This window comes from Penicillium hispanicum (assembly GCF_028827665.1).
Source record: "Penicillium hispanicum strain IBT 35686 chromosome Unknown utg000007l_segment0_segment0, whole genome shotgun sequence".
Lineage (NCBI taxonomy): Eukaryota > Fungi > Ascomycota > Eurotiomycetes > Eurotiales > Aspergillaceae > Penicillium > Penicillium hispanicum.
The window spans coordinates 1,626,736-1,653,275 of record NW_026623199.1 but is presented as its reverse complement, the minus strand read 5'-3'; the positions used below and the strand labels follow the sequence as shown (position 1 = coordinate 1,653,275).

Here is a 26,540-nt window from a genome sequence, read left to right as displayed (position 1 = left end):
AAATGCAATGATAGACTTGGGGGGGCGGCGAGCAGGAGAGGAACGAGGATGAACTGACGGGCTGCCCGGTATTGCGTAATATCGTTACCAGCCCAAGGACGCCCGCCATACAGATTCGCCGTGATCCCGCGGCTCAAGCGGACACCGCGGGCGGTATGGTATTGTCAACCGCCCCGAGGGGAAGCGCCGTAATGCGGTGCTGCTCTACGGCGGACCAAGCGATCCTCTCCAACACGCAGGGAGACGGCAACCAACGAGCAACAGACTGACCTACGCCCTTCTCCGACCTGCCCGCCTCGTTCAGCCTCACCTCGCCGAGCTTTCATCTGTTTCTGCAAATCTCCGTCTTTCATTTGTCATCATGGCGGACAGCGACCTTGCGCCCAAGTTCGCCCCATTCTTCTCCTTTGTGAGTGGCCTACTGAGCTTCGAGTTGGGAACGCTATACTAATGCATTATCCACGTCCAGGCCGGCATTGCAGCTGCAGTGAGTCGATCATGGTCTTACCGAGTCATGCCAGATCCTATACTAACAGCTTCTTTCCTCGCCTCGAAGATGGTTTTCGGGTGTACGTGGCAATGATCTTAGATTATCGAAGACAAAGACAACTGACAACCTCCCAGCGGCAGGAGCAGCATATGGTACAGCGAAGTCTGGCATTGGAATTGCGGGTGTGGGCACTTTCCGGTCTGATTTGATCATGAAGGTATGGAACCCAGGTGGTCTTCCGTGAATGCGGCGCCAGCTGACCAGCTCAACCCTCTAGTCTCTCATTCCCGTCGTTATGTCCGGTATTATCGCAGTCTATGGTCTGGTTATCGCAGTACTTATCGCAGGCGCGTGCGACCCGGCGTCGACACAAAGCCTCTACACGTATGTTGGGCAACTGACATGATGTTACGAGATATTGGAGGTTGACAACCTGGGTGACAGTGGATTCATGCATCTCGCGGCCGGTCTATCAGTCGGTCTGTCGGGTATAGCTGCTGGATATACGATTGGTATTGTTGGTGATGCAGTAAGACATTCTGTCCACCCATATTGTAAGGGACGCTTGGTTCTAACCACACCAGGGTGTTCGTGCTTACATGCAACAATCTCGCGTCTACGTGGGCATGATTCTGATTCTGATTTTCGGCGAAGTTCTGGGACTGTACGGGTAAGTGCCGGTGATAGGCTCTAATATACACAAGGTCCTTCGCGCTAACGCAGCGCCTAGCTTGATTGTCGGCTTAATCTTGAACTCAAAGTCTTGAGCCCTTTCTCATTCAACAATTGCTCTATGCACTGCTTCCCCGCCACGCATGTTGAAGCGTCATTTTTGTTACCCGGGGTACACGGCATCTGGCGCCTCCTCCATCGGCGACAAAGGGGCCCGCGCGAGCCCTCTCAGGGATCGAGATCTGGGCCGGCTGGCTTCTGAACCGCATGGACTATCTCTGTATCTTCTTGGGGTGTATTATAAGGGGCCTCGTTCGCATATAGATTCAGGTCGAATGACAAAAGCCACGGGCCTACAGCCCATCGATGATTCCGGTTTATCACCGTAGCCCGTAGCCCGTAGCCCGTAGCCCGTCGCCCGTCGCCCGTCATCCCGCGATTCCGTCCAGCCCCGCCCCCATGGGATACGTCAGAGCTGGCAGAATCCCCTTTACAACCTTCTGCCCCGCGCTCCGCGCTCAACACTCCGCATTTTACTCTAATAAATCACCCGGACGATGCGGATGGGTTTGCTTTGATCGAGTCCCCCCAGATCCAAGCTGGGTTGCTGCTGTGACTGGTGGCGCGCTAACGGGACCGGCTTATACTTTTTTTTCTGCTTGTCTCGGCCGCAACACCGCGGGAGACATGCTATTCGCCATCCCAATGGCGACCGGTACACTTGAGCCCTCTGCACCCAGCGAGGTGCATGCCAGCCCTATTCCTTCCAGAAACAGCAATATGCGATCCCACGATATCCATGAGAAGGAGAAGCAGTTGGTCCAGTCGATCCGCCCGTCCCCGCAACGATCCGCGAATCCGTTCCTCGTCACCGAGCGCCCGGACGAGAAACAGTTATGCGTCTCTTCGAGGAGCTTGCACGTGAATGACTTTGTGCTTATGAAAACTTTGGGGACTGGTCTGGACACCCGTATTATTGTCTGCGCTTTATGAATACTCGTGGTCTGACTGGCTTTTTATGGTTCTCAGGCACTTTCGCGCGCGTGTGGCTAGCGAGGTTGAAGGATCAAAAGGACAAGAACAAGGTATATGCGCTGAAGGTACTGCGCAAGGCCGACGGTGAGCTCATTTCGGTAGCAAGGTCACGTACAGTCAGGACTAATATCTGTCAATTATCGCGGGACAGTGATCAAGCTGAAACAGGTGGAACATGTGCGCAATGAACGCAAGACTCTGGCAGCCGTCGTTGGACACCCTTTTATCACGACTCTGGTTGCATCATTTTCGGATGAGCAGAGTCTATACATGCTCGTACGTTTTTAGCGCGCAGCGCCGATCTCTACTTCGGTCCCAGTAGGGCGCTAATGAGTGACAGTTGGACTTTTGCCCTGGTGGTGAGATATTTACTTACCTGCGACGATCACGACGCTTCAACGAGGAAACTTCAAGGTTTTATGCTGCCGAAATCACAATGACGATTGAGTTCCTGCATGATATACACGGGGTTGCCTACCGCGACCTCAAACCGGAGAATATCTTGCTCGATGCAGACGGCCACATCAAACTGGTAGACTTTGGGTTTGCGAAGCAGGTTGGCAATCGTGAAACTTATACTCTTTGCGGTACTCCGGAATACCTGGCCCCGGAAGTCATCCATAACAGCGGACACGGGCTTGCGGTGGACTGGTGGGCTCTTGGAATCCTTATCTATGAATTCCTAGTCGGTCAGCCGCCTTTCTGGGACTCGAATCCTATGCGGATATACGAGCAGATCGTCGAGGGCCGGCTACGCTTCCCGCCGAATATGCCCCCTGCGGCGCAGAACATTGTCTCCCTGCTCTGCAAGACAAACCCTACCGAGAGATTGGGCTATATCTCCGGTGGCTCGGGCCGAGTCAAGGCCCATCCATTTTTCCAGGATATAGTCTGGGACGACTTGTTTTACCATCGCGTCAAAGGGCCAATTATCCCCCGAGTCTCACATCCTGCCGACACCGCTAATTTTGAGGAATACCCGGACTCCGACACCCGAAACCAGAATATCTACACCGAAGATTTGAAAAAGAAATACGAGGCTCTTTTCAGTGACTTCTGACGCCTGATTGCCCAATGTGTTCGAGCAAATTTTGTTTCAACAACCGTCCACCGGTGCGAGTAAACAGTGGGACTACAAGTTCCTCCATGGCTTTTACAGTCACTGTTCTGTGCCAGTAAAGATCCCACCACAATCAGCGTCTGGCTATGTGGCTCATCGCCATCTCTCTGGCCTGAGGCGAGCATGAGAGCCCTGAAGTGCCGATGTGCAATCATTGTGACTTGAGGGCAACTCCACACTTTGATGCTCGAAGGAGGCACTCAAATTTTTCGCATTACACCCATCTGCGTACAACATAAGACCTGCGCTTATTCTGGCCTGGTCTTTTTCTCTCCTTCCATGCAGGGATTCCACATCCCCAGGTGCTAGCCATCCGACGCCAGCCCTTCCATTCGATCCGACAGCGTAATCTCACGTCCCATCTTGATTGCAATTATTCCAGACACACTGCTTTTCTTGCGGTGGAAAGTATCACCATCTTATGATTGTGTTCTACATTCTCTGTAATCAATGTCAAGGGAACCTTGTGTGGCACGATTCCAGGAAAGCGTGCATGAGACGCTTCCAATGGCTTTCTTTTAAGTCTTGGGTTCTGTTATCGTACTCCAAGTGTTGCAGCCAGTATATAACCCTGATTTTGCACATAATTTTCTGGGTGTTTTCGGCTTTGACCCATTCTTAATTTTCTTCCGGTTGTGACTTGGGTATAAGTTGATGGTGCAGGTATCCAGGTATATATAGTTTTGCCGTGAACCTATTTACCTAGTTACGCACCCGGGCCGCAAAATTGAATCTCTGTACTTTCTTCTACCGCTAGGATCGTGGAACTGCCCTCATTGGCCCACTACCACTTGCTTTGAATTGACTTGAACCTCTTGTCGGGGGTACAGTGTAAATTGTCGACAATGTCTTTGCTATCATGTCGAAGTCTTGCAGAAAATCTAGTGTGGATTGTGAAACAGCCTGACAGAGGTAATCCTTACCCAAGCAAATTCTCAAAATAACTACCCCCCCCCCCCCCCTCCAAGAATTCTGGACAGGACTTTACTTCTAGTTTCTGATAAACTTAGATCTCAATTGATGTGCATAGCCCGGATACCGAGCCACGAAGGTTGTGAATATGTCTATCATGTTCGACTGGCGCTGTTTCTCAGCCAAAGTCTAATCGTTGAGTTATAGCACAAGAGAACAAATGTGGGAATCATATGTACGAACGATCATGAACCATACACGTGCCTGTCAAGACGAGAAAAAGGCCCGCTGGCAGCAGTTGCGAGCGGCCTAACAGCCAAACACCGAGAGGAAACATACTGTTCGTGTCGGAGATGGAGAGCGAGGCAGTCGGATGTAGGCCATCAAAAGCCCGGAGTGCTGGCAGTATCGGCTGAAGCAAGGATGCAGATTATGACTGAGATGAAACTGACCCTCGGCTAGAGCCAAACCTCGCCGCGTTGAGTCTTGGAAAGATGTTTGAGACCAGACATTGAGGCATATAGGGATGCTCAAGACATATCCCTGAAACCCTGTAAAAAGCAACAAGGCGAGATGACAGCGTGCCCCCCAAATCACCCTAGCAAGACCAGACAGTCTGACTACCTAATGTCTTTATGTAGAGTATACTGACGTTGAGACGGGATTCACAGGGACGGGTCCGTTTTCCAAGTACCTAGTACACATTAGCAATCGATCGAGTGGATCTAGAATGTAGGACATACCATCGAAATTGTGCTTCACAAAAGCCATGGGGTGATCAGTGTCCTGGGCATTCATTTGCCCAACCCCCGGGCTAAAGCTGGTAATAGGAAGGACAATGGCATCACCAACTTTCCGGTAATCAGTCTGGCCGGTAAAGTCTTCATAAGTGATGTTCTTGTCACCGGGTTGAATATGGAAGTAATCCGGGTTGTTGAAGTAGCGAAAGACGGCATCTGTCCAGGCCCCAGGCCCCGTGAACTCCATGATGGTCTTATCCATCTTGCCAACTTGTAAGATGCCAGCCTTCTTCATGCGCAGGGTCTCCTCTGTCACGTATGCCACCATGTCGCGCAGGATCGGGTGACCCGGCTTCGAGGCGATGGTCCACTGGCAGAACTGGATGCGCCGGGAGTACCAATCGTGCCAATCGGGGCGGTGAGGATCAGCTTCGATGCCCACAATGAACCCGACCTTTGACCGGTCAAGAGTCTCGGGGAGCCAGTATCCGGCTGGCTTCAGGGCCAATGTATCGATGTCGCTGTAGATCCCACCGCGTGCGAGAAGAACGAGATATCGGAAGAAGTCCGCCTTGAGTACCGGGAGTGGCATAGAGTCGTAGGCTTCGAAGACATCCGGGACCGATCCGTACAGATACTGGATCAAATCCCTTTGCGTATCATCGGGAATGACCTCATGCACAAACCCGGGGTTCAGCTCCGTCCAGCTCGCTTCAGTGCCACGTAGTTCCTCGCCGAACCACATAGAGTCGGGTGTGTATTTCCATGTTTGCCAGATGTATGCGGGGAATTGGTTTTGGAGCTGGTAGGGGAATTGGTATCGGAGACGTTCGCGTAGTGGCGCCGCGTGCGAAGTTCCAAGGGGTCGTTGTTGCCGATCCTTTGCGTTTATCTGTGGAGAGTTTGCGATCGCATTCTGTTGCTCCTCAAAGATTTTGGGTACTGGCTTGTAGCCTTTCGCGCCCGGGACGTCGGCGGGACGATTTGAGGAGCGGATGAAGAAGACGAATGTGACGAGGCAGATCGCGGCAAGTAACGACTTTCGGAAGGTCAGCATGATGGGCAGCGGTGTCGGCACGACCGGTCACACCCTCCTGTCAGAATTGCGACAGTCACGCGCGCCGAGCAGACCGGACAACCAAGCTTTCCAGGCGCGTGTTTGGCAGTCCGCGAGGACGATCGGCGATTGGAGGATTGCTGAGAAAGAGAACGGCAGGTATTGAAGTGGCAGGTGCTCGTCGGAATTTTCTAGGTTCCCGGGGATCGGACCACTGGCATGTTGGGATCATCTAGGCGTGCTGCAGATGCTTGATCCGTCAATCACAATACGACCCTCCCCGAGGCCGGTCGGAGGTACAGGTGCCGCAAACAGAATAGGTACCAGACACCCAGACCTCGAGCCGATTGGGGGGTAGGAAGCGTGGGAAGAGGAAGGGGAAAAAAAGACCACGACGCCGTCCGGCAGCGACTGGCGATCTGCACTGATTTATGGGAGGAAAGGGGGATTGCGTATGCCAGCGCTTCAACCATTGATGGAGGTGGAGCCTGCTCACGTGGCCCGAGGTTCGGTACTCCAGATTTGGCAAATGTATTGATGCCACAAAGTCACCGTCCTGCTCGCCCAGTTCATGGATTCTCAAACCGCACATCTGCCGGAAACGCTCGATCGATTGATTTATCCTGCCCCATGGTGTCATTGGCCCCTTGATCGGCCCGTCCGAGCCATTCGAAACAAAGCCCCGCCCAGTGTCTCCCTCGGGAACAAATCATCGCAGAGAATTGATGCCACACTACAGTTTCATGCTCCCCAGGAAGCCATCCTACACAATGAATAGCTTGTGGTAGCGTCGTCTGGCCCGACTACGACGGAAGGATTGTATCGGGCACTCCGGCTCGAGGCGACGCCCCATGCACGACTCGGTACAGGTGGGTTCGAGGATGATCTTGATAACGCAAGCCAACCCTCGTACATCTGGGGTCATATCAGACACTGGCACCAATCCCACGATAAAAACTGCAATATATACATAAGGTCATAATAATACCGGCGATATTCATACACTGTACATTTACCGTTGTGAAGACAAGCTCTATACCCAGCCAGCAGATGCCAAGCCCGCCATACGTGGCTTACGCATGCGCTGAGCCAACCGGGTTGACGAGGCCAATCAGCCCCGATGGAGGTTTGGTCGATTCTATGCTTGTCTGAATCTGTCAAAGTGTATATAATCTCGCTGCGACGTGGCTTCTCGCTTGGCTTTGATCAGGGAAGTCTAGGTCAGCTATTGCATGACCTTTATCACTTTCGATCTTAAGAAAGCATACCGATGAGCCATGGAGATCAAAGGAGAAGTACCAAAAAAGCATATATTGATGAGATGAAGGAAGGAGGCTGAAAGTGACCAACAAACAAAAGGCCGCAAAAATGAAACTGGTAGTAGGTAGCTTAGACTCCGGTTAGTACAAGGAAGACACATTATATCTATACATATGTACAATATGTACATTGTGTATGTAGAGCCATAATAAGACTAGTGCTTACTGATCAGCCAACACGCATGATGTGATTCCGTTGATGTGACGCCATGTACATGCATCACAGTTGATGCATAACGGGGTACCAGAGATGGGACGCGACGCCCTATGCTAAGGTACCTGCTTCACTTCTACGTCTCAAGCAAGAAACATTCCATCAGCAATACACATGAGTCAGTCGCCGACATACCGAGAGCTACACAGCATTCAGCGCCATGGACAAGGCGTCACTTCTAAGGCCTCGGCACCAGCCCCAGCTATGGCTTCAGAAGGCAGGAGCCCCCAAGGCTCACCAGAGGTGTCTTCTGCACCAGAAACCTCCAACCAGCTCCATGATCAAACATTACGACTACCCTTTCCGCGGCTTATTGGTGCGTACCTCTGCCTCTGTACCTGCTATTTCATCTCGTATCTAGATATGAACTCCACTACCACCGCATTATCGACCGTCTCCGAGGCCTTGTCTGCCGGGTCCACGATTACATGGGCTGGAACAGCCTATCTTCTAGGCCAGACGACATTTCAACCCTTGTATGGCCGTCTCTCTGACATCGCTGGGCGCAAGCCAGTGCTACTGGGGTCTGTCGCGTGCATCTGTGCCGGTGATCTTCTCTGTGGATGGGCCCAGAGTCCTCTGTGGCTGTATCTATCCCGTGCGCTGAGCGGGGTCGGTGGCGGAGGAATCAGTTCCTTAGTGGCAATCATAGTCAGCGACCTGGTCAGTCTGAAGGAGCGCGGTAAATACCAGGGAATGGTGAGTATTGCCATTGGGACGGGAGCCATGACGGGCCCATTCGTTGCGGCTAGCCTTGCACAGAAAGGCAGCGAAGGCTGGCGCTGGGTATTCTGGGTACCGTCAATTCTTGCTTTTGCGTGCGTTGCAGTCCTGGTTCTCCTACTCCCCTTGAAGCCAGTGATGGGTAATTGGCGGGTGAAGTTGCAAAAGATCGATTGGTGTGGCGTGGGCGCGTCGATCACGGGGATTGTGCTCGTGCTGGTATGAACCTGCCTAGAAACCACAACGGGAATGCACGCCTTGTCCGAACTACTGACGATGCACTCTCACAGATCCCAATCAATTCAGGAGGAAGTATATGGCCATGGCATGGCGCGTTGATTATCACCTTCTTGGCCCTGGGGAGCACGTCCCTCGTCCTCTTTGTGTTCACAGAACGATACTTTGCTAAAATTCCTATCATGCCATTGCGTCTGTTCAGCCAGCGGTCTCTGACTATTATGTTGGTCTCCGGGGCCCTTCATGACTATGCTTGGCAGGCAACGCAGTATTTCATACCGCTCTACTTCCAGCAGGTCAGAGGGTATAGCCCTCTGCAAAGTGCCCTCTTGATTTTACCCTATGTGCTGGCACAAAGCCTAGCCGGGGCAGCATCGGGGCCTTTGATGAGTCGAGTCGCTCGGTGAGGGTCGAATCGATAGGGTGCTTCATCCTGGAGATTGCTGACTTGTCGCTCGCGGTAGATATGCCCTAGTATTGCGTTCAGGGCTTGCTGTGTGGACGTTGGGGGCCGGTCTCAAGCTGTTGTTCCACCAGCATACCCATGTCGCAGTGTATGTCATTGTACTTGCGGTGGAAGTAGTGGGTGTTGGCCTTGTGCATCAACCCGGTAAGGAATCGCACGGCTCATGATGGGTGGTGATGGAGTGGTTCGGCTCATGCGACAAACTAGGGCTTGTTGCCGTGCAAGCACTCTCCAGCACCGAAGATCGCGCCGTTGCCAGCTCGACTCGCAACTTGCTAAGATCGCTCGGGGCGGTGCTCGGGGTTGCAGTTTCAACCACTGTGCAGTATGCCGCAATAGAGTCGGCACTGCGCGATCGCATCCCGTCGAACCTTCTCTCGCACGTCCTCGATGGTAGTTGGAAGAGCGGCAGCGTCAGTTCCGACGCACAACAGGCCCTGATTCTGGGCGCGAAGATGCACGGCTTTCAGGTTGTGTTTGTGACACTCGTCCCGCTCGTTGGTTTGTGTTTTATCAGCAACTTTTTGGTTGGAGACCAGGTATTGCAGGGCGACGCAGAAGAGGGGGAGAGAGACGGGAGATCACCCTAGATGAAGCAGACGATATTCATGATCATCCGTACATGTATATAGACGCAGTAAGGACATACGTGGTGTGTCGCTTCAAATTGCTCGAGTATAGCCTGGGGGCGGGAGAGTGGTTGGGTGAAATGGCCTTGATCCATGGATCTGTATAAATTCCATCTCGTGAAGATTGGCCGAGGTTTCATGTCTCGGTTTGGCGCTATGTGATTAAAAGTGGGCGAGACAAATGCGAAGTTATCATCGAGGACCACAGGACAGATCCATGGGCGATGCGATTCCACGGATGCAGCAGAGAAACATGGCTTCGGGGTTTTCAATCGTGCCGCCTGGCCTCGATCTGATCCAATGGCCGCACTGTGGAACGTTGCCCATGATGGCTCCTCTTCCCCTCTTACAGCAGGGAGACTCGAGGAGAGCGAGCAACGCGACCGCTGTTTGCCCGCTGTTGCGCGCAGATGCAATTGTGCATCACCCCCGAGACTCCACGCTAGACCCGAGTTGGCGAAATCGACGCTGCGCGGGACGGCGAGTGCTGATTGGCTCACTCGCGGTCCCTTACTGACTCTCACAAAAGCTTGGCCTCTTGTCCCCCTTTTCGTGCTTTTGATGCCTCAGCCTCTTGGAAAAGGGGGCCGACGATGTTCTGACTCTCATGCAGTGTCGTGTTACGGATGCAATAATCATCCATTGCCGACTTTTCTCAACGGAGACATAGGATCAAGAAGGTTCATGATGAAATCCCCCTCGAGGCTGATGCGATGGGGCAGCTTTGGGCCCCGTAAAAAATGGAGAACGGAGAGCCTCTCGCATCTCCAGGGTCGAAGCCTCAAACTCTATGGCCGTCCTTGCAATGGCTGCCTGTTCTGCAACCAATCGGTACCGCATCGGCTCCTTATTTCCCGTGTCACATCCTTCGCGCTAGATACTTGCACAACTGCGGTATATACTTAAATGTACCCCCAACCCGCTGGGAGCTTCCATTATTTTTCTTCTCTCGGTTCAGCCTCCAGAATCATTCAGAAGCTGCCTCATGCTGGGACGGCCTGCGATGGACAGCCTTGTCGTCGCTTAGCACTCTCTGGTCGACCTTGGGGCAGAGCCTCGTCCGTCCACAGCCACGCGCCGAGCTTGCTCGCTCCTATCTATCCCGTCTCGCTCGTCCTGGCTTTCTTGCTTTCCCACTGACGTTGATACATGGAAAACGGTGCCAGTGACTCAGAAGGGATATCTCTCAGCACTCGATCAAGATGTGGGATCTTTCGTTCAGGCGCCAACAACTAACAGCTCCAGCGCCTTCCGTTCAGTCGGCCCCGGCGGCTGACCTCGTCGACAGCGAAGCCAGTCAACACGCATTGGAGTCAAAGCCATTGGCCGACCTCGAAAGTGGACAGAAGAAAGGTCTGTTCGCGCGACCGTGGGCACGGCGAGGCATCGCCATTTTCAGCGTGCTTGTATTCCTTGGAGTGGCTCTGATCGTGCTGGTCATCACTCTTCCCATTGTGCTCACAAGAGAACGGGACAATGATCAAGGGAATGATCTTGGCGATCATTGGACGCCGTATGTGCCCAAACACGACGATCCCAGCTACCAGGTCTCGGAGAATCACCCCGTTTACGCGGTTCATGACTTCCCCGACCCCGGTCTCATTCAGCACAATGGCACCTGGTATGCCTTTGGCACAAACCCGAAGAAGAATGACCCGCATACCATCCATGTGCCCGTCGCGACGTCGACCAACTTTGTGAACTGGACTTTGCACGAAGGATACGATGCGATGCCCAAAATTGGCAATTGGGAGAAACAGGTCAATCACTGGGCACCGGATGTTATCCAGCGGGTATGTGAATCGTGTGTTGTATTGATTCTGGTGATCGAGCGAGCCTCTGACATTGAAGCCCCCAGGACGATGGGAAGTTCGTTCTCTACTACGCGGGCGAGGCCAAGAACTTCGGCACTCATCACTGTATTGGCGCTGCAATTTCCAAAGGACAGGATCCCTTGGGCCCATACGTCCCACACAATGAGTCCATCGCGTGTCCCCACAAATACGGCGGCGCTATTGATCCTTCACCATTCAAAGACGTTGACGGCAAGATGTACGTGGTCTATAAGGGCGATGGAAACAGCGTCGGCCACGGTGGATACTGTGGAAACAGCAAAAAACCACTGGTCTCCGTGCCCCTTCTTCTGCAGGAACTGGGTAACGATGGCATCAGCCGAGTCGGTGACCCGGTGAAGATCCTCGACATCAACCAGTCCGACGGTCCGCTTGTCGAAGCTCCGGATATCATCCGTCTTGATGACGGCACTTACTACCTCTTCTTTTCCTCGCATTGTTTCACGTCGCTGGGCTACAATGTGAAATATGCGCACGCGAAGTCGCTGAAGGGCCCCTATACCCGGGCTGCTCGCCCGCTGCTCCAGACCGGAGACTTTGGTCTGAATGCCCCTGGTGGTGCGACGGTGTCTCCTGATGGCAGCAAAATGGTGTTCCACGCCAACTGCGAGGGCTGGCGGTGCATGTATGCTGCTGCCATCAATATTCACTCTAACAACAATACTATCGTCATGTCTTCGCTCCTGTTTGCTAAATCAGGGAACTCCACAAACTCCACAAGCAGCTCTTAGTGAGATTGTCAAGTCAGATCTGTTCCATTGAATCTTGCTTTTGACTCTTATCTGATCAGCGTTGCGTTTAGCATTTTTGTGCATCTTTCTTTTGGTTTTTGCTGCTTGAACGATACCCGCATACAGGTTTGGGGCCATGGATCTGGCATGATCATGGCGGTGTGAGATCACTATAGATAGTCGATTCATCCATCAAAGCTACAACGCAATTATAGACCGTATTCATCTACATCCAAGCCACCCCGGCAAGCAACCATGTCCCCACCAATCACGGCAGGAGCAGATGACGCCATGCCGAAATGCCTGCCTGAGGCAGAAGTCTAGTCTCTCCGCCTGCGAGATCGGGAAATATAATATGACTGTCTTCGATAGCTTACCAACCGCGACACTTTCACTACACAAGGTCTACAGTCCGCCGCAATGCGTTCGCTTCAGAGTGCCGCTCGCTCGGCCTCGCGCACGTTTCGAGCCTCTCAATGGCGACCAACCGAACCGACTTCAGTTCTTGCCAGTGCAAGTCGGCCGTTGTCGGCGCATTCCCGACTGCTGCACGCCGTGCCCCCGCGCAAATCCTCCTCGACAGCCGCCCAGTCGCCTGCCAAAGATTCGAGCAATCCGGCCATGTCATTCCCTTGCCTGGATGCCCAGGAAGCAAAATCAGCACTGCTCTCCGCCCGGTCGTTGGAATCCGGGCCTGAACCCTCATACACGACTGGCCAGCATGAACGGTTTCATTGCGAGGAACCGCTTCTCCTTGATTGGGGTGGTGTGCTACCGGAGTTCGACATTGCGTATGAGACATGGGGGCAGCTGAACAGTGACAAGAGCAATGCGATCCTCTTGCACACCGGGCTGTCGGCATCGAGTCATGCCCACAGCACTGCCTCGAATCCCAAACCTGGGTGGTGGGAGAAATTCATTGGGCCCGGTTTACCGTTGGACACCAATAAGTACTATGTTATTTGCACTAACGTGCTAGGGGGCTGCTACGGCAGTACGGGGCCCTCGTCAATGGACCCATCAGACGGGAAGCGGTACGCAACACGGTTCCCGATCCTCACGCTGGACGACATGGTGCGGGCCCAGTTCCGGCTTCTGGATGGCCTGGGCATCCAGAAACTTGCCGCCTCGGTCGGATCCAGTATGGGCGGCATGCAGAGTCTAGCTGCAGGCGTCCTGTTCCCGGAGCGAGTGGGCAAGATTGTTAGCATCAGCGGCTGCGCGCGTAGCCACCCGTACAGCATTGCAATGCGGCACACGCAGCGCCAGGTGCTAATGATGGACCCGAACTGGGCTCGGGGGTTCTACTACGACGCTATCCCGCCGCACTCGGGCATGAAGCTGGCACGAGAAATCGCAACCGTGACCTACCGCAGCGGGCCGGAGTGGGAGAAGCGATTCGGCCGTCGGCGTGCAGACCCCAGCAAGCAACCTGCTCTGTGTCCGGATTTCCTCATCGAGACATACCTCGACCACGCTGGCGAGAAATTCTGTCTGGAATACGACCCCAACAGTCTGCTGTATGTCTCCAAGGCCATGGACCTGTTCGATCTGGGCCATGCGCACCAGGCTGAGACTTTCCGCCGTCGTGCCGAGGCTGAGGTGCGCATTGCCCACGGCGAGATCGCCTCGGATGTGTCCGACCCCGCCTGCAGCTTGACCCTCCCCGAAAAGCCGTACGAGGAACAGCCCGAGGTCACTGCCTCCGTTCCTCTTCCTGATCAATCCGTATCCTCTGCAGTACCCGAGGGCCCTCCACGCGATTTGGTCGCTGGCCTCGCCCCTCTGAAGAACCACCCAGTCCTCGTGATGGGCGTCGCGAGCGACATCCTCTTCCCAGCGTGGCAGCAGCGTGAGATTGCTGACACTCTCCGTGCTGGCGGTAATACCACCGTCGAGCACGTTGAACTCGGAGAAGATCTCTCCTTGTTTGGTCACGACACCTTCCTGCTCGACCTGAAGAACATTGGAGGCGCTTTGGGTCGATTCCTCTCGTAGGCGCTGCCGAAATGGTTTGAGTCTCGTATCTCATGATAATGTATATTACTTCGCAGCATGCGATAGTCAAAAATGATGCATTGGCAGGCGTTAGGTTTTGTGGAATCATACAACTCCCTATTATCTTAAGCCAAGTTCTTTTGAGGGACCTTATCCTGATCGAGTCCCGTAACTATGACAGTTCTGCTGTAGTAGCTACTATGGAACAAAAAGTGTTGCAGCTTGTTTTCACGTGGCATGGGGCGCGTGGCGGGGTGGGTCTAGGGGTCTTGTCGAGACGACACTCGAATAAACATAAAGGGACCAGGACAAGAAACAGTCTACAAGGTCTACAATAAGACATCAAAGTATGTACTCGTGGTCTCGTGAATTAATACTCCAGCACACGAGAGACTAAAGACAAGAAGGGGTATCAAAGGTAAAAAAAAAGGAAGGCCCTCAGAGTTAGCTCCCAATAAGGTTCAAGAGCGTCCAGCAGGATACCTGAGGAACCATGATCGACCGAACAACGAGGAACAATCAGAGCATGGAACCAGCAGGCGCGGATGCCTTCAGAATTGGCTTGAGTGTCCGTCCAGTTTGCAACGGACTCATCATAGGGCAGGAAAAGAAAAATGTGTGTCGAGCCCGGGATCTCGACGGGAAGCCAACGCCCACAATAAACCTACTCGGCGGGGAGCCAGGGCACCGAGAGGGAAGAAGATAGGCCGACAGTCCAAGGTCGAGACCAAGGACCGAAGAAAACGAGACCCACCACACACGTCCCCGAAGATCCACGCTCTTGCCTGCTTCTACAGCCTGGGTTCTCTCCCCTTCCACCGTTCCCCTTGACCCCTAACAACAAAGAATCGATGCTGGTGAGTCAGCCGGGGGTATCAACGTCGCGGCTGGCGAGTCAGCATAGGGAAACACCGCGGCTGGCGAGTCAGCATAAGAAAACACCGCGGCTGGCGAGTCAGCAAAGAAACATCGCGGCTGGTGAATCAGCACGGGATCAAAACATCGCGGCTGGTGAGTCAGCTCGAGAAGGGAATCAATATCGCGGCTGGTGAATCAGCATGGGAAGAAACATCGCGGCTGGCGAGTCAGCAAAGGGGAACGGGGCTGGCGAGTCAGCAAAGGGGAACGGGGCTGGCGAGTCAGCAGTGGTTGGTGTGGGGAAGAAAGAGAAGAGAAGAGAAGAAGAAGAGGAGAAGTGGAAGGATGAGAGGTGATATTTATACCCCCAGAAGTGAGAAGTGAAGCGTTCATTCACTACACGCTTGCCTAAAAGGGTAACAATACACTTCTAGGCAGCGACTGTTCACATGATCGCTCGCATCATTCACAACAAACATTTGCCTGCCTGCCTGACTGCCTGCCTGGTATTGCCTGGCCAAATAGAGTAGACCAAAATTCATAAGTAACCTCGTTTCCTGTGCCGCAATTGGGCAGTATCATAATATGCAGGACAGCTCATACCCTCAGATTGAAAACTACCTTTAATGTCACTCGTCACCGGCGTGCTCGACGTCGTTGCCTGCAATAGGTGTACGGACGGAGCATGCAATATACAGAGCCTCGGAGTGCTTGACGGAGGTTGTCGTCATTGGGTGATGTCCAGTAGCTAAGCGCCAGCGTGCCAGATAAAGCCTTATCTAAACATCCTGCAGCGATCTGGAACAGCAGTTGGAGACTTGGAAGGTCGGACTTTTGCAGTGCCATGCCCACCCGAAAGGTTTGCAAGCTCGAGCCCATGGGCATAACGACAGGAGCAGGGCCTTAAGCAATAACACTTAGTATTTCAACGAGGATCTGCAGTATGTACATGTTCGGGCACAGTCAGCATATCGAGTATCTATCAACAACCAACGGGACGCAAGCAGACATGAGACAAAAACCTCCAGTTTCGAGTCCCTTGGATTTCTGTTCAATTTCTCAGTCATACAGCACACAGCATACGTCTTCTTCCACATTCCAACAACGAATTTTCGCGTCGAGGGATGAAGTCCGCAGCCCGGTCCAATTGGCCGTAGGCGTCATGAGAAGCTCGTGGAAGTGAGGATTATCGTCATCGAGACTGGAAAACACGTGGTTCTCGCAAACCTGCTACGTTTATTAGCGTCCTGGTCCCACAAAACATCCGACGTGCGACCAGAAACTCACCTGCTGCAAGAGCGAGTGGAAAACACCGCGACGTGTCGTCCGATTTGGCGTTCGAGGGCCGCGGCATCTCACGTGATGGCACCTGTCGTGGTTCCACTGATGATCGCATGGGCTTGCAGATGCGCATTCCCGGCTTATAAGAGGCCAGTGCCCGCTGCTTCTGAGACGGTACGTGCTAGCGACTCTCCCCAAGATGCCGCCGCCTGGTTCCCAGTGGTGGCATGCGCCCGACGACGCCGACCTTGACTACGGATTCGATTCTGACGATTTGGATGCTAGATTCGCCGAACCTGCTCGGAATCCCCACCGCCCTCCACCCACGCGCGAGGAACGAGAACTACGAGAACAGGAAACGAGCGAAAGAGGCGTGTTTGGGAATATGTCAGCTTGGCTCCAGCGTCAAGCTGGCTCGCATAATTCGCAGCTCGCGACGACTGCGGTGTTGTCCGGCGCGGCTGTTGCGGGTGCGATTTTTGGCTACCAAGCGTTTCGAAGGAAGGAAGCTGTCCATGACTTGAAGGCTTCGATTCCAGTAATTGATGAGGAACATCATGCAGAGAAGGTGAGCTACCTTTGAGGAGTCGCTGGGCTGCCGCCTCGAGTCCCCAAGCTCTCCACGGAGAATAGACCGAAGGCTAACGAGACCGGATTGAAGCTTACACAATTCGGTGCGGCAGATAATGGGATTCCTGTGAGCAAGGAAGATGAACGCAGTGCAGAACTAGCGCGCCGGGCGCAGCAGGGAGACTATGACGATGGTGCGGATTGTCGCATACGTTCCGTCTGTGAAGAAGCTGGCTAACATACGGCGACCGAATTACAGATCTCATTTTGGAGCAGCTTGCCCGTAACCGAGTGTTCCTCACCGACGATGGCCTCGCCAAGCTTCGATCATCTTTTATTGTCGTTGTTGGCTGCGGCGGTGTCGGCTCGCACGCTGCAGCCGCGCTGACTCGGTCAGGAGTGTCGAAGATCCGTCTCATTGATTTCGATCAGGTCACGTTGTCATCGCTGAATCGACACGCGCTGGCCACGTTGGCTGATGTTGGAACACCAAAGGTGCACTGCATCCGGAGGCGGCTGGAGCAAATCGCCCCATGGGTGATGTTCGACTGCCGCAACGAGCTCTTCGGCAAAAACGCGGCTGACAACCTTCTCGGCCCCTGGACTTTGACACACGATGGCGAGGGCCGTCGGCCAGACTACGTACTGGATTGTATTGATAACATTACGTCCAAGGTGGACCTGCTACATTACTGCGCCACGAACTCGCTCCCGGTGATCTCGTCTATGGGTGCCGGCTGCAAGTCAGATCCGACCCGAGTTGTGGTGGGAGACATTTCCACCAGTACGGATGATCCTCTTTCTCGCAGCACCCGTCGTCGTTTGAAGGCTCTGGGGGTCAGCTCTGGCGTTGCCGCGGTGTTCTCGACCGAGAAACCCGGTCCTGGCAAGGCTAGTCTACTTCCTCTTCCTGATGAGGAGTTTGCGAAAGGCCAGGTGGGTGAGCTCGGGGTCCTGCCTGACTTCCGAGTGCGCATTCTCCCAGTCCTGGGGACTATGCCTGCGGTATTTGGCTACACTGTGGCCAACCATGTCATCTGCAGCGTGACTGGATACCCAATCGAGTACAACACCAACGGAAAGGGCCGGGAGAAACTGTACGACTCTGTACTTGCGTCCTTGCAAAGCCTGATTGAAAAGCTGGTCCGCCAGGTCGCAGGCCAAGATCCGATCGGGCTGCGCATCCCGATCAGCAAGGATGATGTTGCATTTCTAGTAGAAGAAGTATGGAGGGGGAAAAGTGCTATCACCGGCTTGTCCAGTCGGCTGGTGTTGATTCCCTGGACGGCGCCTGCCCGAGGGTTTGGCATGGATCTGACATATGAGAAGGATGGTCAAAAGAGCTGGCCTCTGGATCTGAAGGATTTAGTCTGTATGACTAAGGATGAGGCTGGCCACCACGAACGCGAGGTGCTGCGAGGCGGAAAGACGGTCGAGGAAGTCTACGACGAGACGGTTCTCCAGCGAGTGAGCCTGCAGAGAAAGGAGGCGGAAGAGTACGAATCATACCGGGGATGAGAAAGTACCTAGTTATCCATAGGGTCAATAGGGTCAACCCGAATCCATAGTTCGTATCGAAGCGTTGCAAAATGATAATCGTGGATCATCGCCGATCGCCCAAAGCGGGTCCCTGGGGTAAAAAGCCGAGATAACACCACGACCGCTCTCCTTCCCTCTGCACCTCCCCACCACGGCTGCATCGCGAGGGTGTGTCGGACGAGACAAAACACCACAGGTTCTTGCGGAGGCTTCTCGTCGGGTTGTTTTGCTCTCACCTTTCCACTAGCATTCCAAACATGGCCTCACACGACTCAGACGACGATTACGACACCGCGGACAACCATTACCACTCATCCAATCCTCCATCCTCCATCCCGTTCTCGCAGTTCTCTCGCCCTCTCATTCACTCAGTCCGGAACGGCTGGCAATCCCACTCCAATGCCGCGTACCACTCGCTGTCCGCCTCGCCCGACCATGATAAGCACCCGCAATGGGTGCAGATGGCCCTTTCCGTCGCCGCAGCACCTCGCTTCCGCCGTTATGTCGTCATATACCTGATTCTATTTCTGCTGGGCTGGGCGGGTTGGGGACTTCTGCTCTACCCGCGTCTGCAGGAGCGGAGCTCTTTGCTACGTGCGCTAGACCCATCATCCAAGACAGAAACGGGTGGCTGGTTCGGCACAAACTCGCTGCCACGGTTCGACGACCTAATTCAGGTCCGTACCCTGGATCAGAGCCTACTGCCCATAGCTCCACTGGATGGTGAAGATACAGGTGTAAGAAGTCAGAAGCGGCTGATCGTGGTTGGCGATGTACATGGGTGTAAGAAGGAGTGTATGTTTTCTGCTCTCATGTTTCCTGCTCTCTTTGGAGTCCATGATGGAAACCTCGTCGCTGACTACGTATGCATCATTAGTGGTTGAACTTCTTGACAAACTATCCTTCTCCATCACGGACGGTGATCATCTTATCTTCACTGGTGACATGATCAACAAGGGACCCGACAGCGCAGGAGTTGTAGATACGGCCAGAGAGCATTCCGCCTCGTGCGTGCGTGGGAACCATGAGGACCGCGTTCTTCTGATGCGCCATGAGATAGTGTCCTCGAATGCGCTTGCCGGCCCAGAAGTTGGCGACGAATACCTTTTCTCGGCAAAGGAGCTGAATGAGCGTGCGCTAGCTCGCTCTTTGAGCGACGAGCAAGCGCAGTGGCTGGATCAATGTCCAGTCATCTTGGATGTCGGCCCGATCCCAGGCATGGGCCGGGTGGTCGTTGTGCACGGAGGCTTGGTTCCGGGCGTGGAGCTGGAGAAACAGGATCCGGCCAGCGTGATGAACATGCGGACCATCAATCTCGATACGCATGTGCCTAGTTCCTTGAGCAAGGGCACGAAATGGGCCAAGGTAAGAACAACTTTTCCTCCAAGTTTGGATGGACTCGCCAACTCATATACCACAGATGTTCGATAAACACCAATCCATCCTATACCCCAGTCCCCAGTCCGCAAGACCGGACCCGCACTCCACTGCGACAACCGTCATCTACGGCCACGACTCCAAAACCGGCCTCTCTATCCGGACATATACGAAGGGCCTTGACTCCGGTTGCGTTCAGGGTGGCAAACTAACTGCCCTTGTCATCGAGGACGGGGGCAAGCAGAGCCTCGTTCAAGTGAGCTGCAATAATTATATGAAAAAAGAAAAGAACAAGTAGTCTGTCCACGGGGGGTTGCTTTTGTGTTTTAGCACATTTCATTCGACAGCGGGCGTTTCTTTTGGTACATTTCTCTGGTTGTAAAAAGGGTGGAGGCTGCTTTATTCATTAATAACTATATACCTCGGGTCGGTTATCCTTTTCTAGGAATCTTTTAAAGTCATCCATAGTCTATCAGCGGGCGCCCGGACCTTGGCCATTTCTCGTCGTAGAGAATTCGTGCAGTAGACTTGTCCGGGAGGAGATATTTGACTGACTCAGATCTGGCTAGGACAATTGTGGCCTTACATGCTTTAATTTGTTTGGAATTTTCGGAAAGAATCGAATACACTCCAGCTGTACGCTGACATGACCGAGTTAGAAGAACACGCTGAATAGAACAGTAGCAACGTGATGAAAAGACATTTTGACAGCAGAAACCAAAGCTGTCCTATTTTACACACCAACATGCACGCGAGTGCAACAGGTATCCAGTCCACCCAAGATCAAAAAAAAAAAACAAAGATAAATGCAATAAGTCGACCTGGGGGCCAAGCTGCATGATTATCCCGGATAAAAGAAGTTTCCGTCGCCATTCCACGAAGAGGATTTGGAGAAATCCTCGTACCACACGCCGCCCATCGCATTGAGATGGATATACGCGAAGCGGAAATACTCGACCTCGTTCGGGAACCGGCGCGCCCAGGCAAAGTCCGGCACGGGTCGGCCGTCTCGCGGCTTGAGAGCGTGGAAACGTTCGACGTCGTTGACGAGGACGCTGATTCCATCCACGTTCGGCGGAACGTACGGGAATGAAAAGACGAGATTGTTCACGTCGATGATGGCGGGTGGGTCGATGGCTGGCGGGGGAGTGCCGAGGCGGCCGCCGTCGAGGAGAGAGGCTGGGGTTTGGAGAATGGAGTCGAAGCCCCAGCGTGCGATTCCATTAATGAAAAGCCCGACGAGGATGCCCTGGAATAAGAGGCTGGGGCGGGTTTGGACCGTTGTGCCTGGCAAGAGGAGGAGGGCGAGGATGTAGTGATGGATGCGGAGGTTCATGTTCGGCACGGCGACGAGGAGGAGGATGCCCAGCGCGAGGATGCCGTATAGCCGCAGTTGTTTCAGCAAACGGCCCTCGCGACGGAAGGCGTGGGCTTGGACGAAAAAGACGACAACCAGGAAGCTAAGAATAACGATGAGGGCGGTGATGGCGCCCGGTTGCTGTTTGAGGTCGTGGGGCGTGAGGCGGGAAATTGGGATGCGGTCGAAGGTATCTGTGTTCAAGGCGCCGACCCAGCAGCCGCCCAGCCAGAGGATGGTCTTGTCAAGATGCGCCTCGAGGTTTTCGAGTGTGTGCCGCACGCAGAAGTAGTATATCACAAAGCCGACGAATGCGCCAGGGAGGAAGCGGCCCAGGCCGACTGACACAAGGTTATAATAGCCCGAGGTTGGTGGATCAGAGGCCATGGCAACCTGGAACCACACGATGAAGTAGATCACGCTGTAGAAGATGGGTGCAGAGGTCACGGTCATGGAAAAGATGGTTGTCAGCACCACCGTGAAGGTAAACAACGGCCATCGAATATCAGAACATTCAACCAGTTTCGCATGCCTTGATCCGGATGAAGTGGTTTCTCGCGTGAGAGAGAAGGACATCGGGAAATGGCCAGGGAATTCAATGCTCTCGATGCCATTCTGCACCACACTGTCGAACTGATGCCGCTCACCTCGGCGATGCAGAATCCCACAACCGCCGCTGGCATCATCGATCAGACCTGCATGGAGCGCGGATGCACAGATGGACGAATCCCCGCGATAGATGCCACTCTTGAGACCACCCACCCGAAACGGCTTGCCGCCGATGACCAGAGGACGGTAGTTCAGCTCTTGCCCGCCCACATTGTACGGCTCCAGAAGAATCGCCGCCGCGCAGCCGGCGGGACAGCGGAAAGCGAAGGACTGCTCATCGAACGGCTGGCAAAGATCGCCATTGAGACCGCAGTCCGTGGCATTGTTCCTAACGCGTGGGAATTAGCGTACGTTTCGCAAGCCGAGAAAGACAGTGACGCATCCGCGGGTCCAAGAGAGTTCACCAACGTACCACAAGCGATGGTGACACGACAGCTTGACCGGCTGTCCATATCCCATCACCTCCTGGTCCAGCACAGAGGAGTGGACCGAGTAGAAGAACACCGCCACCCAGAACAGCAGCCCCGCGAAGAGCAACGCGATTTTCACGCTCCGCCGCAGTCGGTTCACCACGCGCGAGGGTGCGCTCTGCAGTCCCGGAGACCACGGCTGGATATAGTAGATATGCGGTGGCGTGGGGCCGCGCAGCCAGGCGCAGAAGCCAGCCGGCTTGCAGGAGAACGGCGGATCGCGTCGAACATCGCGGCGGGCGAAGTCGTAGTCGGAGCCGTCGGAATCGCGGCGGATGCGCTCGTGGGCAGAATCGGGGGCAAGCAGGGGCACATTGCCGAGTTCTAAATCACCATGATCGGTGCTGCCGCGACCATCTCCAGCGCGTTCAGGGTCGTCATCTTTATACCGAGAGTCTAGGTTCGCGAGCGGGTATTCGCCGCTCGGGGGCTTCTCGAGCGAAGGGCCCGGTTGACCACCGTCTGCGCCGACCATCCCTGGCTGTGAAGGCATTCTCTGGCATTCCAGGGAGATGGATTAACCATTGCGAGCAAGACAGCGTGGACGATGCGTTGCCAAGCAGCGATGGAGTCTCTTAGTCATGCCTCCTGCCATCCATGGATCTACGGGGCCGGCGACAATTGGGGCGAGAGGCGCATCTTGGCGATCGCCACGGCCTTCCAGGAACGCCGACTGCGAGTGGGGGCCTTTTGCCGTCTTCACCTTGGGCTGCGATGTCGTTCCTGGCCAAATACAGGGAGATCGTGCGCGATGAAATCAAGCATTCTGCAAACTTTGGTTTGATTCGAAACGAGCGACTCTCACTGAACACCAGAAAACAAAAACACCAAGTCGTGAGTCCACCGAGGGTATCAACATAAGTCGTAATTCATTGGCCTCATGATTCATGAGGAGAATGCGACAAGAAGTCAAAAAGAACATCATGAAACGAGAGATTTATCGAGATTCCTGAGGGATGCGTGCAGGCCATTATGTCCTCCGGCAAGACATTGCATGTCAGACCTGCTACAGATCAGATACCGAAATCTGGCTGAGGATCTGTCTGGCTTCATAGCTGCCACACATCAGGTCCTTCTTAGGCAGCGGACTCCGCGGCACGAGAGCGACCCCAACGACGGCGAGGCCTAACGACAATGCATTAGCATGGACCACAAGACACAGTATAGAAAGGCCGGCGATATAGCGAAAAAAAACACCATCACTCACGTTCCATCGGCGGTATTATGGCGCACTCGAAAGGTAAACCAAATACCCTGATTCCTTGTTAGCACTTGATCAGCATCCCAAGGGACCAGTACATACCACAACAGCCGAGACTAGCCAGACAATCGCAGACAAGAAGCTGAAGGCTTCAGCGGCCTTCCAGCGCGCACAAACGGAGCTGCCTCGAAAATGCCAGGACCAGATGCTACCGCAGGGCAGATTGTGGATTGCGTCGACAAGAATACCAAAGGCTGCGAACCAGGCCAAGGAGATCAGGATGTCCACTATATTTCATGTCAGATCCGCTGTTATGAACCCGCAGAGTCAGATCGGGTCCGGACGTACGAGGCCAGGAAAAGAAGCCCGAGGAGAAGGGGATGAGCCATATCAGACCCAGTAATAGCGAGAGGCCGGCGATGACTTCCGTATAGATCCAGCGAGCCTGCGGCCAGGGATCGATCTCGTCAAACGACGCGAGGTAGTGGCCGATGATGCCAGCGACAACCTATCAAAAAAAAATACCCTAGAGTGAGCAGCGCTTCCGGTACAGATCGAGTAGCATCCACGTACCGCCGCAAAAGCGATTTCCGCAACGCGGAGGACAATAGAGGCAAGGCGCGAGATGACGGGCATCGTGACGAGGGGATCCAAGATGATCAAGGCTTGATGGGGAATTGGAAGCTTCGAAAGCGACAACTTACGCTGCTGTGACGATGTAGAGGAAACATCTTAGTCGCGAGGGGCAAAGACAGAGTATATAAAACCCAACGGGCGCCTGTTGCACAGATTAGGCAGATTCCGAGCAACGAGGGAGACACCCGCATCACCAAGCAAGGGCCCACCAACTACGAGCGCCCTCAAAGCTGTCCAAGACACTGGATGACCAGCAGCTGATGTCAATGTCGTCAGATTCCCCCGAAACGAACTAGTATGGCGATCTTCGCGATGCGGTGCGCGCATCATTGGCCACCATGCATCGGACGTGGCCCAATCTCCCCCCTTTCGTGGTCGCTGATGCGGCAAATGTGGCTGGACTTGGAGCAAGGAGTAGATGGCGCATGGCCCTGGCAGACGCTCTTGACTCCCGGGGAAGCCTGGCTCCTACTGACGTGGGTGGTCGCTAGGTCCATTCCTGTTCTCCGGCCAACAACCGTATGATGCGCTGGCGAAGAACACGGGCAGCTTGTACTGTACGTCCTGTGGTCGTTGCGGAGCCACAATTTGGATGGGCTTAGTTGGGTTACTATTAGTGGCACTCCTAGTGCGACCGGCGATCATGATTCTTGTTGCCTGTGCTCAGGCCTGCAGATGTGCATCGTGTGGTAGGGGATGTCGAGGTGCATCATGGCAGTGTGCGGCTTGCTGGCAAGTATAGATCTAGGGATACGGTCTGCACTCGATATGTCGCTCTGCTCTGTCACTACAGCAATGGTCTATAGTCGAATGGAGGGGATGGCATGTTCTGGTCAGAAGCTTCTGGGACGATCCACAAGGATGCCCATCATCTCAGCCCTATGACGTGGGGGCCGATGGACATCCTCATGGAGAATGCGTCGATGTATGTAAACGTCTTGACATACACAACTGTAAAGAGACGTGGACCCGAGAAGTATTCCCCCAGCGCCCCCCCCCCCCCCCCACTACAGACCAGGCAGTCCCCAGGTGAGCAAACTGCGCTATTGGTGACTGCCAATCATTGGTTAGGCCCGAGTCTTCGCTTGTCATAATAATATCCACCAAACAGAACAGTCGCCTTCCTGAACACCGACATGCTCAATATCCGAGTCATGAGAAGAACCAAAGAAACAAGAAGCACGCGCCACATCCCACCCTGCCGGATGCATCGATCCTAGACATGCTTGCTGTCTTCCCGCAAGAACCACGCCATGACATCCTGGAACACCTCTTTGGCACCCGTCTCGATTACATCCCCGTGGCATGGAATCAGACGATCAAAGTCCCACCGGACGATGCGCCTCACAGAGTCGGTGAATGCGGTACGATCGCGCGGGGACAGAATGTACCAAGCAAAGCGTCGCTGTCCGATCGCGGGTGCCTGAGTCGACAACAACGGGAGAACCAGCCGGGTGAGCAAGTTCGAGGTACCCTCCTTGGCCTTGGAGTATTGCTCGTTGGCCGGCAGGTTGAACAGCAGGTCCGCCTCAATGACGGTGCGCGAGGGCCGGTGCAGGAAGACCAGCTCGCGCGATCCATGGCCGTATACATACTCACGGTCAAACTCGGCGTCGAACTCCTCCGAGATGGTGTGCGGCGACCCATTCTGCTTGAATATATAGTCAAACGCGGTATCTTTGAACTCCGGGTTCGACTGTCGCTTCTCCCATAAGCCCTCGGGGGCCAGGATCTGCGCCTGGGGATACGCGTTCTTCCAGGCGGTGATGTTCAGGTGGTGCTGGAGGTCTGGGGCAGCGATGTAACGGACATCGCCGCCGAGGGACTGGACGGTCTCACGGACTTCCGGAGTGAGACTGACAGGGGAAAACACGGCGAGGGAGCCCGTAGAGAGCTTGACTGGGGTGCACGCAAGGAGAATTAGCTCGCGAAATGCAATCATGCCAGTGACTTGCGTCTATCGTCGTTGCAGTAAGGGCGCGAACTCACCCAGCGTCCCTCGACCGCCGAATCGCATGATTCCGAACCGCGCGAATGGCAGACTCATGGTGACGATATTGGGTGCCACCGCGCGAATTACCATCGCGGCAGAGGGGTCGGCCGGGAAGAGCTGCGGCATTGTGCAAATCTCACGCAGCCTTCGCTGTCCTTCGTGGGGTGTCGGTGGGTTGCGCTCCCTGGCGTTGGATGTCTCAGGTGCCGACAGCTCCCCAGAACTTTGTACGATGAATCGTCGAGACTATGGTACGCGCGACTAAGCACGGTACCAACCTTGGAAGCGGGATCAACAATTGTAAAGACGAGCAGCAGCTGGTATGGGGTTCAAAGGGAAAGAGCGATCGCGACGATGACGTGACAGCGCCAGCTTCCAAGCTTCCAAGCTTCCCCAAACTGAGAACCCAAAGCTTATCGGGGCCCACTTCCTCGCCAATCGGGGTAGATACGT

General features: G+C 54.3%; 10 protein-coding genes across 10 annotated transcripts; 6 read left to right on the top strand and 4 right to left on the bottom strand.

Annotated features, from left to right (window-relative positions):
• Positions 1-361: 361 nt before the first annotated feature.
• On the top strand, positions 362-1,257 carry N7459_008403 (V-type proton ATPase proteolipid subunit; the record flags this gene model as incomplete). Its single annotated transcript, XM_056947571.1, has 7 exons — positions 362-409; positions 470-569; positions 625-707; positions 768-874; positions 935-1,019; positions 1,075-1,160; positions 1,221-1,257. The coding sequence occupies 7 exons, from the start codon at positions 362-364 to the stop codon at positions 1,255-1,257; spliced, it is 546 nt and encodes a 181-aa protein (XP_056797081.1).
• Positions 1,258-1,867: 610 nt separating this feature from the next.
• N7459_008402 (cAMP-dependent protein kinase) lies at positions 1,868-3,257 on the top strand (the record flags this gene model as incomplete). Its single annotated transcript, XM_056947570.1, has 4 exons — positions 1,868-2,132; positions 2,192-2,281; positions 2,349-2,473; positions 2,538-3,257. 4 exons carry the CDS (start codon positions 1,868-1,870, stop codon positions 3,255-3,257), a joined length of 1,200 nt encoding a protein of 399 aa, XP_056797080.1.
• A 1,637-nt stretch (positions 3,258-4,894) lies between these two features.
• Positions 4,895-6,026, bottom strand: N7459_008401 (glycosyltransferase family 32 protein; the record flags this gene model as incomplete). Its single annotated transcript, XM_056947569.1, has 2 exons — positions 4,895-4,923; positions 4,973-6,026. 2 exons carry the CDS (start codon positions 6,024-6,026, stop codon positions 4,895-4,897), a joined length of 1,083 nt encoding a protein of 360 aa, XP_056797079.1.
• Positions 6,027-7,673: 1,647 nt separating this feature from the next.
• On the top strand, positions 7,674-8,507 carry N7459_008400 (Major facilitator superfamily domain general substrate transporter; the record flags this gene model as incomplete). Its single annotated transcript, XM_056947568.1, has 1 exon — positions 7,674-8,507. The coding sequence occupies one exon, from the start codon at positions 7,674-7,676 to the stop codon at positions 8,505-8,507; it is 834 nt and encodes a 277-aa protein (XP_056797078.1).
• A 2,309-nt stretch (positions 8,508-10,816) lies between these two features.
• N7459_008399 (glycoside hydrolase family 43 protein) lies at positions 10,817-12,198 on the top strand (the record flags this gene model as incomplete). Its single annotated transcript, XM_056947567.1, has 2 exons — positions 10,817-11,407; positions 11,473-12,198. The coding sequence occupies 2 exons, from the start codon at positions 10,817-10,819 to the stop codon at positions 12,196-12,198; spliced, it is 1,317 nt and encodes a 438-aa protein (XP_056797077.1).
• Positions 12,199-12,618: 420 nt separating this feature from the next.
• On the top strand, positions 12,619-14,196 carry N7459_008398 (homoserine O-acetyltransferase family protein; the record flags this gene model as incomplete). Its single annotated transcript, XM_056947566.1, has 1 exon — positions 12,619-14,196. One exon carries the CDS (start codon positions 12,619-12,621, stop codon positions 14,194-14,196), a length of 1,578 nt encoding a protein of 525 aa, XP_056797076.1.
• Positions 14,197-16,534: 2,338 nt separating this feature from the next.
• Positions 16,535-20,119, top strand: N7459_008397 (Molybdenum cofactor biosynthesis MoeB; the record flags this gene model as incomplete). The annotated part of the gene is given in 7 exon segments (XM_056947565.1): positions 16,535-16,903; positions 16,997-17,099; positions 17,165-18,401; positions 18,721-18,781; positions 18,792-19,239; positions 19,322-19,809; positions 19,865-20,119. The coding sequence occupies 7 exon segments, from the start codon at positions 16,535-16,537 to the stop codon at positions 20,117-20,119; spliced, it is 2,961 nt and encodes a 986-aa protein (XP_056797075.1).
• Positions 20,120-20,662: 543 nt separating this feature from the next.
• Positions 20,663-22,750, bottom strand: N7459_008396 (LCCL domain-containing protein; the record flags this gene model as incomplete). The annotated part of the gene is made up of 2 exons (XM_056947564.1): positions 20,663-22,115; positions 22,200-22,750. 2 exons carry the CDS (start codon positions 22,748-22,750, stop codon positions 20,663-20,665), a joined length of 2,004 nt encoding a protein of 667 aa, XP_056797074.1.
• Positions 22,751-23,333: 583 nt separating this feature from the next.
• Positions 23,334-24,094, bottom strand: N7459_008395 (MARVEL domain-containing protein; the record flags this gene model as incomplete). The annotated part of the gene is made up of 5 exons (XM_056947563.1): positions 23,334-23,382; positions 23,465-23,511; positions 23,561-23,745; positions 23,807-23,966; positions 24,032-24,094. 5 exons carry the CDS (start codon positions 24,092-24,094, stop codon positions 23,334-23,336), a joined length of 504 nt encoding a protein of 167 aa, XP_056797073.1.
• A 1,216-nt stretch (positions 24,095-25,310) lies between these two features.
• On the bottom strand, positions 25,311-26,213 carry N7459_008394 (uncharacterized protein; the record flags this gene model as incomplete). Its single annotated transcript, XM_056947562.1, has 2 exons — positions 25,311-25,993; positions 26,084-26,213. The coding sequence occupies 2 exons, from the start codon at positions 26,211-26,213 to the stop codon at positions 25,311-25,313; spliced, it is 813 nt and encodes a 270-aa protein (XP_056797072.1).
• Between the last annotated feature and the right edge of the window lie 327 nt (positions 26,214-26,540).